General features: G+C 33.4%; 1 protein-coding gene across 13 annotated transcripts in view; it reads left to right on the plus strand.

Moving 5' to 3' along the window:
- Positions 1–15,074, plus strand: part of LOC111235220 (calcium-activated potassium channel subunit alpha-1) — a 156,698-nt gene that overhangs the window by 114,962 nt on the left and 26,662 nt on the right. For all 13 annotated transcript variants that reach the window (XM_022763606.1, XM_022763603.1, XM_022763601.1 and 10 more), the window contains 2 exons: positions 572–796; positions 1,357–1,549. In XM_022763606.1, coding sequence (XP_022619327.1) covers positions 572–796; positions 1,357–1,549 — 418 coding nt within the window. The remainder of the gene's footprint in view (positions 1–571; positions 797–1,356; positions 1,550–15,074) is intronic.

Raw genomic sequence — 15,074 nt, forward strand, 5'->3', positions numbered from 1 at the left:
CAGAGCATTGCATTGTTCTTTTTTGACATGAACTTCATACAATAGAAGAGCTTTGTTTATACCTCTCTGATTTATGACAGGGTGCTATTCATACATACTGTATGTGCCTAAAATCTTACAAACTGCATTTCATTTCTCAGCCTGATTGAATCAGCTGCCCTTTGAAAAAGACAAGTTTTGTTTTTGTTCTGTAAAAATCCTATTTCTGATGATCCAACAAACTGCTTATAAACAGAATAGTAGTTAACCAAACTTTTTTATGTAAATGTCACAGTCTGTAAATAGAATGTTTTAATGATGGAGTAAATATATATGTTTCAACTGAATACTTGGTTAACAAACTATTTAACATGGGTTTATAACAGTTTAAAACACACTTTTGAAGACTGTTAAAACTAGATTTTTTTTTACCTCATGCACATTATCCAGTTTTCTGATAACAGCTTTCATTTCTATTCTGTAATTCTGTGTTTGTCTCTGTGTGTCTCCTCCTCTCTTCTGTCTGCACTCCTTCTCATCCCTTTCTCTTTGCTCTTCTCCCCCCTCCCCTGTGTCCCTCTGCTCCCTGCAGACCCGGAGTGAAGCCTCCATGACAGTGCTGAGCGGCCATGTAGTGGTCTGTATATTTGGGGATGTCACGTCCGCTTTGGTGGGGCTGCGAAACTTGGTGATGCCTTTAAGAGCCAGCAACTTCCATTACCACGAGTTAAAGCCTATAGTTTTTGTGGGCTCGCTGGATTACCTGCGCAGAGAGTGGGAAACTTTACACAACTTCCCCAAGGTCTCCATCTTACCTGTGAGTGCACCAGTTCACTGCCATAGGAGACACTTCTTAACCACAATCTCTGTTCAACTAACAAGGCGTTGACATTTTGAGTCACATGCACATTGAAATCCTGAAAGGGATTGTCAGTTTGATTTGATCACACATTACTCAATTGAATGATCACTCCATGAAGGCTCAGTCAACCCCCTTCATCCAGAGCAGTGACACATCCTGCATATCCAAAATGGAGTTTATGTGTGTTGCAGCTGCAGTGCCCATCACAGATGGCGTAGCTTGCTGCCTTAGAGCTTGTTAGGCCTGGCTTGACTGATGATCAGAGGAGAATCCCAAACACAGCCCTCAGCACAGGCTAGCCTTTAGATTAGTCCATGTCTCTGATTCTCCAGTGCCCAGTTAGATCAGTAGAATGTCATCGCCTCAAAACAAGAATACTTGTTAACTAATTTCCCAAAGCTCCACTCTGCTCACTTCTTAAATTTGTTTTTCTCTCCCCAATGTCTGTCTTTTCTCTGTGTTTTGCCTTCTCCCTCTCTGTCTTGCTCTTTCTCTCTGTTCTCCTCCCCCTGAAGGGTACACCATTAAGTCGGGCAGATTTAAGGGCTGTCAACATCAACCTCTGCGACATGTGTGTAATACTGTCAGCCAATCAGAACAATATCGAAGATGCCTCACTGCAGGATAAGGAATGCATCTTGGCATCACTCAACATCAAATCTATGCAGTTTGATGACAGCATCGGGGTCTTACAGGCTAATTCCCAAGGTAAGGATCGTCCTATTAGACTCCATGTGCACTGCTGCCCAAAGGGGACAGGTTGTGGCAGGGAGGGGAGACAGTAGTCGAAGATGGAAAAAAAGAGAGGGGGGTGGGGGGTCACAGGAGGGAAGGATGTTGCTTGTCAAGAACAGAGTCTGCTAAGTGCTCTTAATTGAAGTACTCTGCAAGTTTTTTGTAAATGGCATCTATAAACGGACATTACTGTAAATCCTGAAGACGTGCACATGTTTCATCAAGTCTTTGAAGAGTGTTTACTCCACATAATTTTCTGATGATTTCACTCTTCTCCCTGGTAATTACATGCTGCTAAACCTCCTTGATAATACTTTTTAATGATGTAATCAACATGACTGTGTCATTTGATGTTGTTCCCCCTGATCTGGTGTCTGGCAGATCGTCTGGAACAGATTGTTGATGTTTGCAGACAAACACACGAACCTGGCATCCCATCAGGCCTCATCATCATTAAGCAGCTAGTACAAATCACCAGGCAGGCCAATTCAGCTGCTCCTCATTAGTCACAACAAAACAGCGACACATGCACGCACACACCTCCGTGTTTGAATGCCTGTGCATATGTGTTTGCAGACATAACACACAAACAGACATTCATGCCGATGCAATCTATCCACACGCATCCACAAACAGGTAGTCCTCAGTTTATGATTAGCTTGAAAGGCATGACATGCCTTGAGCTCAGTACTATTTAGTGCCACCACAGTGACTGTTGTAAATACAAATCAAAGTTGAAGGTCCAAGAGGCCATTACTTTTTAGTGCAGAGCACTTCCACATGTTTTAGGAGAATGCCAATGCTGTTATTTCTCCAGCCTTGAGTGAATGATGTGCTGTCGATAGCGGTGCCACTGAGGAACAATAAGCAGGGGTAAATCTGAGAGCATGCAGCACTGGGGAGCCGTATTCACAGAAAGCCACCTCAGTATGAAGCCCACTAGCCTACATCCTCTCCCAAGGTCGATGGATGGAGCCTATTGTCATCAATAATTGGGTCTTACATCAACCAACCATTTCAGTGATAAATACTTCACTTTAGAAAACACACATACACTCCACTGTGACATGCAGTCATGCATATACAAGAAAACACACACACACATATCCAAACACTGCTATTGTATCATAGGTATTGCTTTGGGGATTCCTTCCTCCCTGAATGCTCCCATTCAGAGGCTGTCTGTGGAATTTAAAACAAGAAGGTGCAAATGAATAAATAAACATGCGCTTTCCTGGGGGAGAGCTTCTCACGGCTGCTGTAGCATGTAGTCAACCGCAGAGCATAGCTGTGCCCGGGGGGCTACAGGGATAAGGGGGTACGTAACCCAGATCTTACTTGTCTATTGTACATTGTAGCTGAACAGACGAGGTTACAGCCTCACAGTAGCAACAGCCAGAGGAGGAGACGTTGTGTGTGATCAGGCTGCTTTTCAAACTCTAACTCATCATTTACTACAAAATAGACAAGGCAGTTTAGAAAATGTTACAGTATATAACAGATTTTCAAATATAAATAGAAAAAACAGAAATAACTGATGATGATTATTCAGTCAGCATAATTGATATAATTTTTGCCCAACTACATAATGTGATGACGGGGAGATAAACACGTTAGCTCTCCTGGTTTCGCAGTTCTCTGGTTCTGTCTTAGAAAGACATACAGCTCTCTGTTTGGAGCTCACTTGCTCACATTGAAACTTTTGAGCTGTTTGTAACCTAACAGGTTTTGAAAGAAGCTCAGCAGCAGGCCTCATGTATCCCTGTTCTCACCAACAATCACTTTCTGCTGTACACACTGCGCAGAACGGAAGCTGTTCTGCTGCAGATCCGTGCTGCCTCCATGTTCACTATGTTACAATAAGAGCACTGTTTAAGAGGCAGTATCCAAACACTGGCTGTCACTCTCCAGTGGAGTAAACCTCATCCTTTATGGACATCGACAAAATGATGTTTTCACTGTCTGAGCTTGTGCTCCCTGGTTGACTCAAAGTGTCAAACCTCTGCTATTTCCAAGTTCAATAATTGGTATAACAAGAGTTATGATTATCCATGCTTCAGTTCAGTGTGTGCTTCCTGCTGTGTACTAAACCATTTGGTGTCTTCTCTGTTGCAAAGGGCTGGAAGATCTCTTTTGTAATGTAAGCAACTCATTGAGTTTCCTGACAGGAAAGGCACACACACACACGCACACACACACACACACACACACACACACACACACACACACACACACACACACACACACACACACACACACACACACGGAGAATTTGCAATCCTTTTAAAAACTTTGTGACCTGAATATATTCCCTGCATTATGTTTCCTTGGTGGTGGCACTATAAGCTGGCATTTTGCTGTAGTCAGCACTAAATGATGGATGTCAAAACACAGTTGATGCATTATGCATATAGCATTACAGATTTAAGGTGTTTACTTGTCACTTTGAGGAAATGCAAAAATGTGAAGTCATGTGAATTCATAGTCCTGTCACTTGCACTTGTGTTTCATGGTTCTGAGCCACGCCATTTCCGATAAAAGGTTTTCAGGATCCACTTCACCAATTTTATCGTAACAAAATGAACAACATATAAAATTTATGTCTCCCCGTTGATGGAGGGATGTGAATGCTAAATATGTCTTAGCTGACCCTTAAAAGCACAGTATCCATATTGCAGTTTTTAGGCAGGCGCCTTGTTCACTTAGCCCTCTCCTCCTTTTTTTTCTGTCAATCCACACATTTGAATGACACAGAAAGCGCACATCAAGAACTTCATGCTGACTGAGCTGACATGCACTATATCAAATGGTGTTGATACAGAGTTCCAGGTTATGTCCTTATGCTTATGATACTTCTGTGGAAAAGCACACTCACATGAGATGCATATTTTTACTTGGACAGTATTTTTCTTCACACAGAAAATAATGTCAACAATACTGCCCAACAAAGCCAAAAAAAGGACATTTAAAAAAAAAGTTAAGACTGGGTCTGACTTTTTGATTTTTGTTTTCCCATATAATCATTTTATGCCATATAAACGTGGAAACAGCATGTCAAATTTGAAGTAGGCTAAAAACCAGAGTATAATAACTGAACTCTCTCACAGAAAAAAGGCCAACTAGCTGATAGCTAAGAGGGGCACTATACTACTATCTGTTTAAAGCTAGCTCATGATATAGCCACGGTTATCTTTAGCTTAACCTAAAATTAACAACTTTTCCCAAGCTCTCATCTTGAAAAATATGAATTTTGACGAGTTAACTAACCTCTCCAGTTAGTGATTCCACATTAGAAAATGAAGCAATAGCCGAATCCAATCATGATGGAGAAAAATATCTCACATGGTTTGGCATGGTTATCCTGAAATACAATATTTAAATGTTTTAATTGTAAATTATTTAATTAAAATGATTTCAACATAAATTATAGTATATGAACTGGCAGGAACACAGAAAGTAAAGGCATAGGTTTGGTCATATGTACATATGAAACCTGTTAGAAAATGGAACAATATCATATATAAATATATATGTCTAGCTAGTAGAAACATGTATTATAGTATGTCTGTTTATATGATAGCTACATATAGTTATATATGTATATAACTTTGTATATAACTTTAAATTATATAAATAGTATAGTAAGTCATGAAAAACATATTAAATAGTAAGGCATAAAAACGTCAAAAAACTTCATATTATAGTAAGACCTAAAAACATAAAAAAAAAACGTCATAGTATAGTACCCAATGCAGGTATGGAGAGAAAATCCAAAGTCCACACTGAAAGATCCCAGGATCAGGATCGGGATTGAACCCAAGACCTTCTGAAAAAATGTCAAAAAAGGTAATAGTATAGTAAAGCATAAAAACGTAATAGTATAGTAAGGCATAAAATATCAAAAAATGTCATAGTATAGTAATGCATAAAAACGTCATAGTAAAGGAAGGCATAGAAACATCAAAAAATGTCACAGTATAATAAAGCATGACATGTCATAATATACTAAGGCATAAAAACGGTCAAAAAATGCCAGGATTGGGTTTCAACCGACAACCTTCTGACCCTAAGGCACCTGTTCTAACCACTCTCCTACGGTGTAGCCCCATAAAATTGTCTTTTGTAGTGCACAATAAAAACGTCATAGTATAGTAAGGCATAAAAAAGTCAAAAAATTTCATGATATAGTAGCGCCTAAAACGTCATAGTATAGTAAGGCATAAAATGTGAAAAATTGTCATAGTATAGTAAGGCATAAAAAGGTCAAAAAATGTCATAGTATAATAAAGCATGACATGTCATAATATAATAAGGCATAAAAACGGACAAAAAAATGGCAGGACTGGGTTTGAACCCACAACCTTCTGACTCTTAGGCATCTGTTCTAACCATTCTCCTACGGTGTAGCACCATGCTATTATTTCATTGTAGTGACCAATGAAAACGTCATGAGTATAGTAAGGCATAATATGTCAAAAAGACGTCATGGCACATTAAGGCATGAAATGTCAAAACCTCAAAAAACGTCATAGTATAGTATGGCATAAAAGGTCAAAAATCGTCATATTATTTTAAGGCAGAAAAACGTCAAAAAATGTCATAGGATAGTAAGGCATAAAAACGTCACAGTATAGTACGGCATAAAAAGACAAAAAACGTCATATTATATTAAGGCATAAAAACGTCATAGTATAGTAAGGCATAAAAACGTCACAGTATAGTACGGCATAAAAAGACAAAAAACGTCATATTATATTAAGGCATAAAAACGTCATAGTATAATAAAGCATGACTTGTCATAATATAACAAGGCGTAAAATTGACAAAAAAAATGGCAGGACTGGGTTTGAACCCATGACCTTCTGACTCTCGGGCAACTGTTTTAACCATTCTCCTACTATGTAGCCAGATAATGTGTTTCCTCATTGTAGTCACGAATGAAAACGTCACAAGGTGTTAAAAAACGTCATAGTATAGTAAGGCATAAAAACATCAAAAAACATCATAGTATAGTATGGCATAGAAACCTCATAGTATAGTAAGGCATAAACTGTCAAAAAACGTCATATTATTTTAAGGAATAAAAACGTCAAAAAACGTCATAGTATAGTATGGCATAAAAGGTCAAAAATCGTCATATTATTTTAAGGCATAAAAACCTCAAAAAACGTCATAGTATAGTATGGTATAAACATGTCATAGTATAGTAAGGCATAAAATGTCAAAAAACGTCATATTATTTTAAGGCATAAAAACCTCAAAAAACGTCATAGTATAGTATGGCATAAAAGGTCAAAAATCGTCATATTATTTTAATGCATAAAAACCTCAAAAAACGTCATAGTATAGTATGGTATAAACATGTCATAGTATAGTAAGGCAGAAAATGTCAAAAAACTTCATATTATTTTAAGGCATAAAAACGTCAAAAAACGTCATAGTATAGTATGGCATAAAAGGTCAAAAATCGTCATATTATTTTAAGGCATAAAAACCTCAAAAAACGTCATAGTATAGTATGGTATAAACACGTCATAGTATAGTAAGGCATAAAATGTCAAAAAACGTCATATTATTTTAAGGCATAAAAACGTCAAAAAACGTCATAGTATAGTATGGCATAAAAGGTCAAAAATCGTCATATTATTTTAAGGCATAAAAACGTCAAAAAACGTCATAGTATAGTATGGTATAAACACGTCATAGTATAGTAAGGCATAAAATGTCAAAAAACGTCATATTATTTTAAGGCATAAAAACGTCAAAAAACGTCATAGTATAGTATGGCATAAAAGGTCAAAAATCGTCATATTATTTTAAGGCATAAAAACGTCAAAAAACGTCATAGTATAGTATGGTATAAACACGTCATAGTATAGTAAGGCATAAAATGTCAAAAAACGTCATATTATTTTAAGGCATAAAAACGTCAAAAAACGTCATAGTATAGTATGGCATAAAAGGTCAAAAATCGTCATATTATTTTAAGGCATAAAAACGTCAAAAAACGTCATAGTATAGTATGGTATAAACACGTCATAGTATAGTAAGGCATAAAATGTCAAAAAACGTCATATTATTTTAAGGCATAAAAACGTCAAAAAACGTCATAGTATAGTATGGCATAAAAGGTCAAAAATCGTCATATTATTTTAAGGCATAAAAACGTCAAAAAACGTCATAGTATAGTATGGTATAAACACGTCATAGTATAGTAAGGCATAAAATGTCAAAAAACGTCATATTATTTTAAGGCATAAAAACGTCAAAAAACGTCATAGTATAGTATGGCATAAAAGGTCAAAAATCGTCATATTATTTTAAGGCATAAAAACGTCAAAAAACGTCATAGTATAGTATGGTATAAACACGTCATAGTATAGTAAGGCATAAAATGTCAAAAAACGTCATATTATTTTAAGGCATAAAAACGTCAAAAAACGTCATAGTATAGTATGGCATAAAAGGTCAAAAATCGTCATATTATTTTAAGGCATAAAAACGTCAAAAAACGTCATAGTATAGTATGGTATAAACACGTCATAGTATAGTAAGGCATAAAATGTCAAAAAACGTCATATTATTTTAAGGCATAAAAACGTCAAAAAACGTCATAGTATAGTATGGCATAAAAGGTCAAAAATCGTCATATTATTTTAAGGCATAAAAACGTCAAAAAACGTCATAGTATAGTATGGTATAAACACGTCATAGTATAGTAAGGCATAAAATGTCAAAAAACGTCATATTATTTTAAGGCATAAAAACGTCAAAAAACGTCATAGTATAGTATGGCATAAAAGGTCAAAAATCGTCATATTATTTTAAGGCATAAAAACGTCAAAAAACGTCATAGTATAGTATGGTATAAACACGTCATAGTATAGTAAGGCATAAAATGTCAAAAAACGTCATATTATTTTAAGGCATAAAAACGTCAAAAAACGTCATAGTATAGTATGGCATAAAAGGTCAAAAATCGTCATATTATTTTAAGGCATAAAAACGTCAAAAAACGTCATAGTATAGTATGGTATAAACACGTCATAGTATAGTAAGGCATAAAATGTCAAAAAACGTCATATTATTTTAAGGCATAAAAACGTCAAAAAACGTCATAGTATAGTATGGCATAAAAGGTCAAAAATCGTCATATTATTTTAAGGCATAAAAACGTCAAAAAACGTCATAGTATAGTATGGTATAAACACGTCATAGTATAGTAAGGCATAAAATGTCAAAAAACGTCATATTATTTTAAGGCATAAAAACGTCAAAAAACGTCATAGTATAGTATGGCATAAAAGGTCAAAAATCGTCATATTATTTTAAGGCATAAAAACGTCAAAAAACGTCATAGTATAGTATGGTATAAACACGTCATAGTATAGTAAGGCATAAAATGTCAAAAAACGTCATATTATTTTAAGGCATAAAAACGTCAAAAAACGTCATAGTATAGTATGGCATAAAAGGTCAAAAATCGTCATATTATTTTAAGGCATAAAAACGTCAAAAAACGTCATAGTATAGTATGGTATAAACACGTCATAGTATAGTAAGGCATAAAATGTCAAAAAACGTCATATTATTTTAAGGCATAAAAACGTCAAAAAACGTCATAGTATAGTATGGCATAAAAGGTCAAAAATCGTCATATTATTTTAAGGCATAAAAACGTCAAAAAACGTCATAGTATAGTATGGTATAAACACGTCATAGTATAGTAAGGCATAAAATGTCAAAAAACGTCATATTATTTTAAGGCATAAAAACGTCAAAAAACGTCATAGTATAGTATGGCATAAAAGGTCAAAAATCGTCATATTATTTTAAGGCATAAAAACGTCAAAAAACGTCATAGTATAGTATGGTATAAACACGTCATAGTATAGTAAGGCATAAAATGTCAAAAAACGTCATATTATTTTAAGGCATAAAAACGTCAAAAAACGTCATAGTATAGTATGGCATAAAAGGTCAAAAATCGTCATATTATTTTAAGGCATAAAAACGTCAAAAAACGTCATAGTATAGTATGGTATAAACACGTCATAGTATAGTAAGGCATAAAATGTCAAAAAACGTCATATTATTTTAAGGCATAAAAACGTCAAAAAACGTCATAGTATAGTATGGCATAAAAGGTCAAAAATCGTCATATTATTTTAAGGCATAAAAACGTCAAAAAACGTCATAGTATAGTATGGTATAAACACGTCATAGTATAGTAAGGCATAAAATGTCAAAAAACGTCATATTATTTTAAGGCATAAAAACGTCAAAAAACGTCATAGTATAGTATGGCATAAAAGGTCAAAAATCGTCATATTATTTTAAGGCATAAAAACGTCAAAAAACGTCATAGTATAGTATGGTATAAACACGTCATAGTATAGTAAGGCATAAAATGTCAAAAAACGTCATATTATTTTAAGGCATAAAAACGTCAAAAAACGTCATAGTATAGTATGGCATAAAAGGTCAAAAATCGTCATATTATTTTAAGGCATAAAAACCTCAAAAAACGTCATAGTATAGTATGGTATAAACACGTCATAGTATAGTAAGGCATAAAATGTCAAAAAACGTCATATTATTTTAAGGCATAAAAACGTCAAAAAACGTCATAGTATAGTATGGCATAAAAGGTCAAAAATCGTCATATTATTTTAAGGCATAAAAACCTCAAAAAACGTCATAGTATAGTATGGTATAAACACGTCATAGTATAGTAAGGCAGAAAATGTCAAAAAACGTCATATTATTTTAAGGCATAAAAACGTCAAAAAACGTCATAGTATAGTATGGCATAAAAGGTCAAAAATCGTCATATTATTTTAAGGCATAAAAACGTCAAAAAACGTCATAGTATAGTATGGTATAAACACGTCATAGTATAGTAAGGCATAAAATGTCAAAAAACGTCATATTATTTTAAGGCATAAAAACGTCAAAAAACGTCATAGTATAGTATGGCATAAAAGGTCAAAAATCGTCATATTATTTTAAGGCATAAAAACGTCAAAAAACGTCATAGTATAGTATGGTATAAACACGTCATAGTATAGTAAGGCATAAAATGTCAAAAAACGTCATATTATTTTAAGGCATAAAAACGTCAAAAAACGTCATAGTATAGTATGGCATAAAAGGTCAAAAATCGTCATATTATTTTAAGGCATAAAAACGTCAAAAAACGTCATAGTATAGTATGGTATAAACACGTCATAGTATAGTAAGGCATAAAATGTCAAAAAACGTCATATTATTTTAAGGCATAAAAACGTCAAAAAACGTCATAGTATAGTATGGCATAAAAGGTCAAAAATCGTCATATTATTTTAAGGCATAAAAACGTCAAAAAACGTCATAGTATAGTATGGTATAAACACGTCATAGTATAGTAAGGCATAAAATGTCAAAAAACGTCATATTATTTTAAGGCATAAAAACGTCAAAAAACGTCATAGTATAGTATGGCATAAAAGGTCAAAAATCGTCATATTATTTTAAGGCATAAAAACGTCAAAAAACGTCATAGTATAGTATGGTATAAACACGTCATAGTATAGTAAGGCATAAAATGTCAAAAAACGTCATATTATTTTAAGGCATAAAAACGTCAAAAAACGTCATAGTATAGTATGGCATAAAAGGTCAAAAATCGTCATATTATTTTAAGGCATAAAAACGTCAAAAAACGTCATAGTATAGTATGGTATAAACACGTCATAGTATAGTAAGGCATAAAATGTCAAAAAACGTCATATTATTTTAAGGCATAAAAACGTCAAAAAACGTCATAGTATAGTATGGCATAAAAGGTCAAAAATCGTCATATTATTTTAAGGCATAAAAACCTCAAAAAACGTCATAGTATAGTATGGTATAAACACGTCATAGTATAGTAAGGCAGAAAATGTCAAAAAACGTCATATTATTTTAAGGCATAAAAACGTCAAAAAACGTCATAGTATAGTATGGCATAAAAGGTCAAAAATCGTCATATTATTTTAAGGCATAAAAACCTCAAAAAACGTCATAGTATAGTATGGTATAAACACGTCATAGTATAGTAAGGCATAAAATGTCAAAAAACGTCATATTATTTTAAGGCATAAAAACGTCAAAAAACGTCATAGTATAGTATGGCATAAAAGGTCAAAAATCGTCATATTATTTTAAGGCATAAAAACCTCAAAAAACGTCATAGTATAGTATGGTATAAACACGTCATAGTATAGTAAGGCAGAAAATGTCAAAAAACGTCATATTATTTTAAGGCATAAAAACGTCAAAAAACGTCATAGTATAGTATGGTATAAACACGTCATAGTATAGTAAGGCATAAAATGTCAAAAAACGTCATATTATTTTAAGGCATAAAAACGTCAAAAAACGTCATAGTATAGTATGGCATAAAAGGTCAAAAATCGTCATATTATTTTAAGGCATAAAAACGTCAAAAAACGTCATAGTATAGTATGGTATAAACACGTCATAGTATAGTAAGGCATAAAATGTCAAAAAACGTCATATTATTTTAAGGCATAAAAACGTCAAAAAACGTCATAGTATAGTATGGCATAAAAGGTCAAAAATCGTCATATTATTTTAAGGCATAAAAACGTCAAAAAACGTCATAGTATAGTATGGTATAAACACGTCATAGTATAGTAAGGCATAAAATGTCAAAAAACGTCATATTATTTTAAGGCATAAAAACGTCAAAAAACGTCATAGTATAGTATGGCATAAAAGGTCAAAGATCGTCATATTATTTTAAGGCATAAAAACGTCAAAAAACGTCATAGTATAGATGGTATAAACACGTCATAGTATAGTAAGGCATAAAATGTCAAAAAACGTCATATTATTTTAAGGCATAAAAACGTCAAAAAACGTCATAGTATAGTATGGCATAAAAGGTCAAAAATCGTCATATTATTTTAAGGCATAAAAACCTCAAAAAACGTCATAGTATAGTATGGTATAAACACGTCATAGTATAGTAAGGCATAAAATGTCAAAAAACGTCATATTATTTTAAGGCATGAAAACGTCAAAAAACGTCATAGTATAGTATGGCATAAAAGGTCAAAAAACGTCATATTATGTTAAGGCATAAAAACGTCATAGTATAATAAAGCATGACTTGTCATAATATAATAAGGCATAAAAACTGACAAAAAAATGGCAGGACTGGATTTGAACCCACGACCTTCTGATTCTTGGGCAACTGTTTTAACCATTCTCCTACGGTGTAGCCAGATAGTGTGTTTCCTCATTGTAGTCACGATTGAAAACGTCACAAGGTATTAAAAAACGTCATAGTATAGTAAGGCATAAAATTTCAAAAAACATCATAGTACAGTATGGCATAAAAGGTCACAGTATAGTAAGGCATAAAATGTCAAAAAACGTCATATTATTTTAAGGCATACAAACATCAAAAAACGTCATAGTATAGTATGGCAGAAAAGGTCAAAAATCGTCATATTATTTTAAGGCATAAAAACGTCAAAAAACGTCATAGTATAGTATGGCATAAAAACCTCATAGTATAGTAAGGCATAAAATGTCAAAAAACGTCATATTATTTTAAGGCATAAAAACCTCAAAAAACGTCACGTCAAAAAACGTCATAGTATAGTATGGCATAAAAGGTCAAAAATCGTCATATTATTTTAAGGCATAAAAACGTCAAAAAACGTCATAGTATAGTATGGTATAAACACGTCATAGTATAGTAAGGCATAAAATGTCAAAAAACGTCATATTATTTTAAGGCATAAAAACCTCAAAAAACGTCATAGTATAGTATGGCATAAAAGGTCAAAAATCGTCATATTATTTTAAGGCATAAAAACCTCAAAAAAGGTCATAGTATAGTATGGTATAAACACGTCACAGTATAGTAAGGCATAAAAAGGCAAAAAACGTCATATTATATTAAGGCATAAAAACGTCATAGTATAATAAAGCATGACTTGTCATAATATAATAAGGCATAAAAACTGACAAAAAAATGGAAGGATTGGGTTTGAACCCACGACCTTCTGACTCTTGGGCAACTGTTTTAACCATTCTCCTACGGTGTAGCCACATAATGTTTTCCCTCATTGTAGTCACCAATGAAAACGTCACAAGGTATTAAAAAACGTCATAGTATAGTAAGGCATAAAATGTCAAAAAACGTCATACTATTTTAAGGCATAAAAACGTCAAAAAACGTCATAGTATAGTATGGCATAAAAGGTCAAAAAATCGTCATATTATTTTAAGGCATAAAAACGTCATAGTATAGTATGGCATAAAAGGTCAAAAATCGTCATATTATTTTAAGGCATAAAAACCTCAAAAAACGTCATAGTATAGCATGGTATAAACACGTCATAGCATAGCAAGGCATAAAAGGTCAAAATTGGCATATTATTTTAAGGCATAAAAACGTCAAAAAATGTCATAGTATAGTAAGGCATAAAAACGTCACAGTATAGTAAGGCATAAAAAGGCCAAAAACGTCATATTATATTAAGGCATAAAAACGTCATAGTATAATAAAGCATGACTTGTCATAACATAATAAGGCATAAAAACTGACAAAAAAAAATGGCAGGACTGGGTTTTAACCCACGACCTTCTGACTCTCGGGCAACTGTTTTAACCATTCTCCTACGGTGTAGCCACATAATGTTTTTCCTCATTGTAATCGCCAATGAAAACGTCACAAGGTATTAAAACACGTCATAGTATAGTAAGGCATAAAATGTCAAAAAACGTTATATTATTTTAAGGCATAAAAACGTCAAAAAACGTCATAGTATAGTATGGCATAAAAACCTCATAGTATAGTAAGGCATAAAATGTCAAAAAACGTCATATTATTATAAGGCATAAAAACGTCAAAAAACGTCATAGTATAGTATGGCATAAAAACCTCATAGTATAGTAAGGCATAAAATGTCAAAAAACGTCATATTATTTTAAGGAATAAAAACGTCAAAAAATGTCATAGTATAGTATGGCATAAAATGTCAAAAAACGTCATATTATTTTAAGGCATAAAAACGTCAAAAAACGTCATAGTATAGTATGGTATAAACACGTCATAGTATAGTAAGGCATAAAATGTCAAAAATCGTCATATTATTTTAAGGCATAAAAACGTCCAAAAATGTCACGGTATAGTAAGGCATAAAAACGTCACAGTATAGTAAGGCATAAAAAGGCAAAAAACGACATATTATATTAAGGCATAAAAACGTCAAAAAACGTCATAGTATAGTAGTATAGTATGGCATAAAAACGTCATAGTATAGTAAGGCATAAAATGTCAAAAAACGTCATAATATAATAAGGCATAAAAACTGACAAAAATGGCAGGACTGGATTTGAACCCACGCCCTTATGACTCTTGGGCAACTGTTCTAACCATTCTCCTTCAGTGTAGCCACATAGTATTTTTCCTCATTGTAGTCACCAATGAAAACGT

Source organism: Seriola dumerili, unplaced genomic scaffold, assembly GCF_002260705.1.
Source record: "Seriola dumerili isolate Sdu_G_001 unplaced genomic scaffold, Sdu_1.0 BDQW01000478.1, whole genome shotgun sequence".
Taxonomy (NCBI): Eukaryota; Metazoa; Chordata; class Actinopteri; order Carangiformes; family Carangidae; genus Seriola; species Seriola dumerili.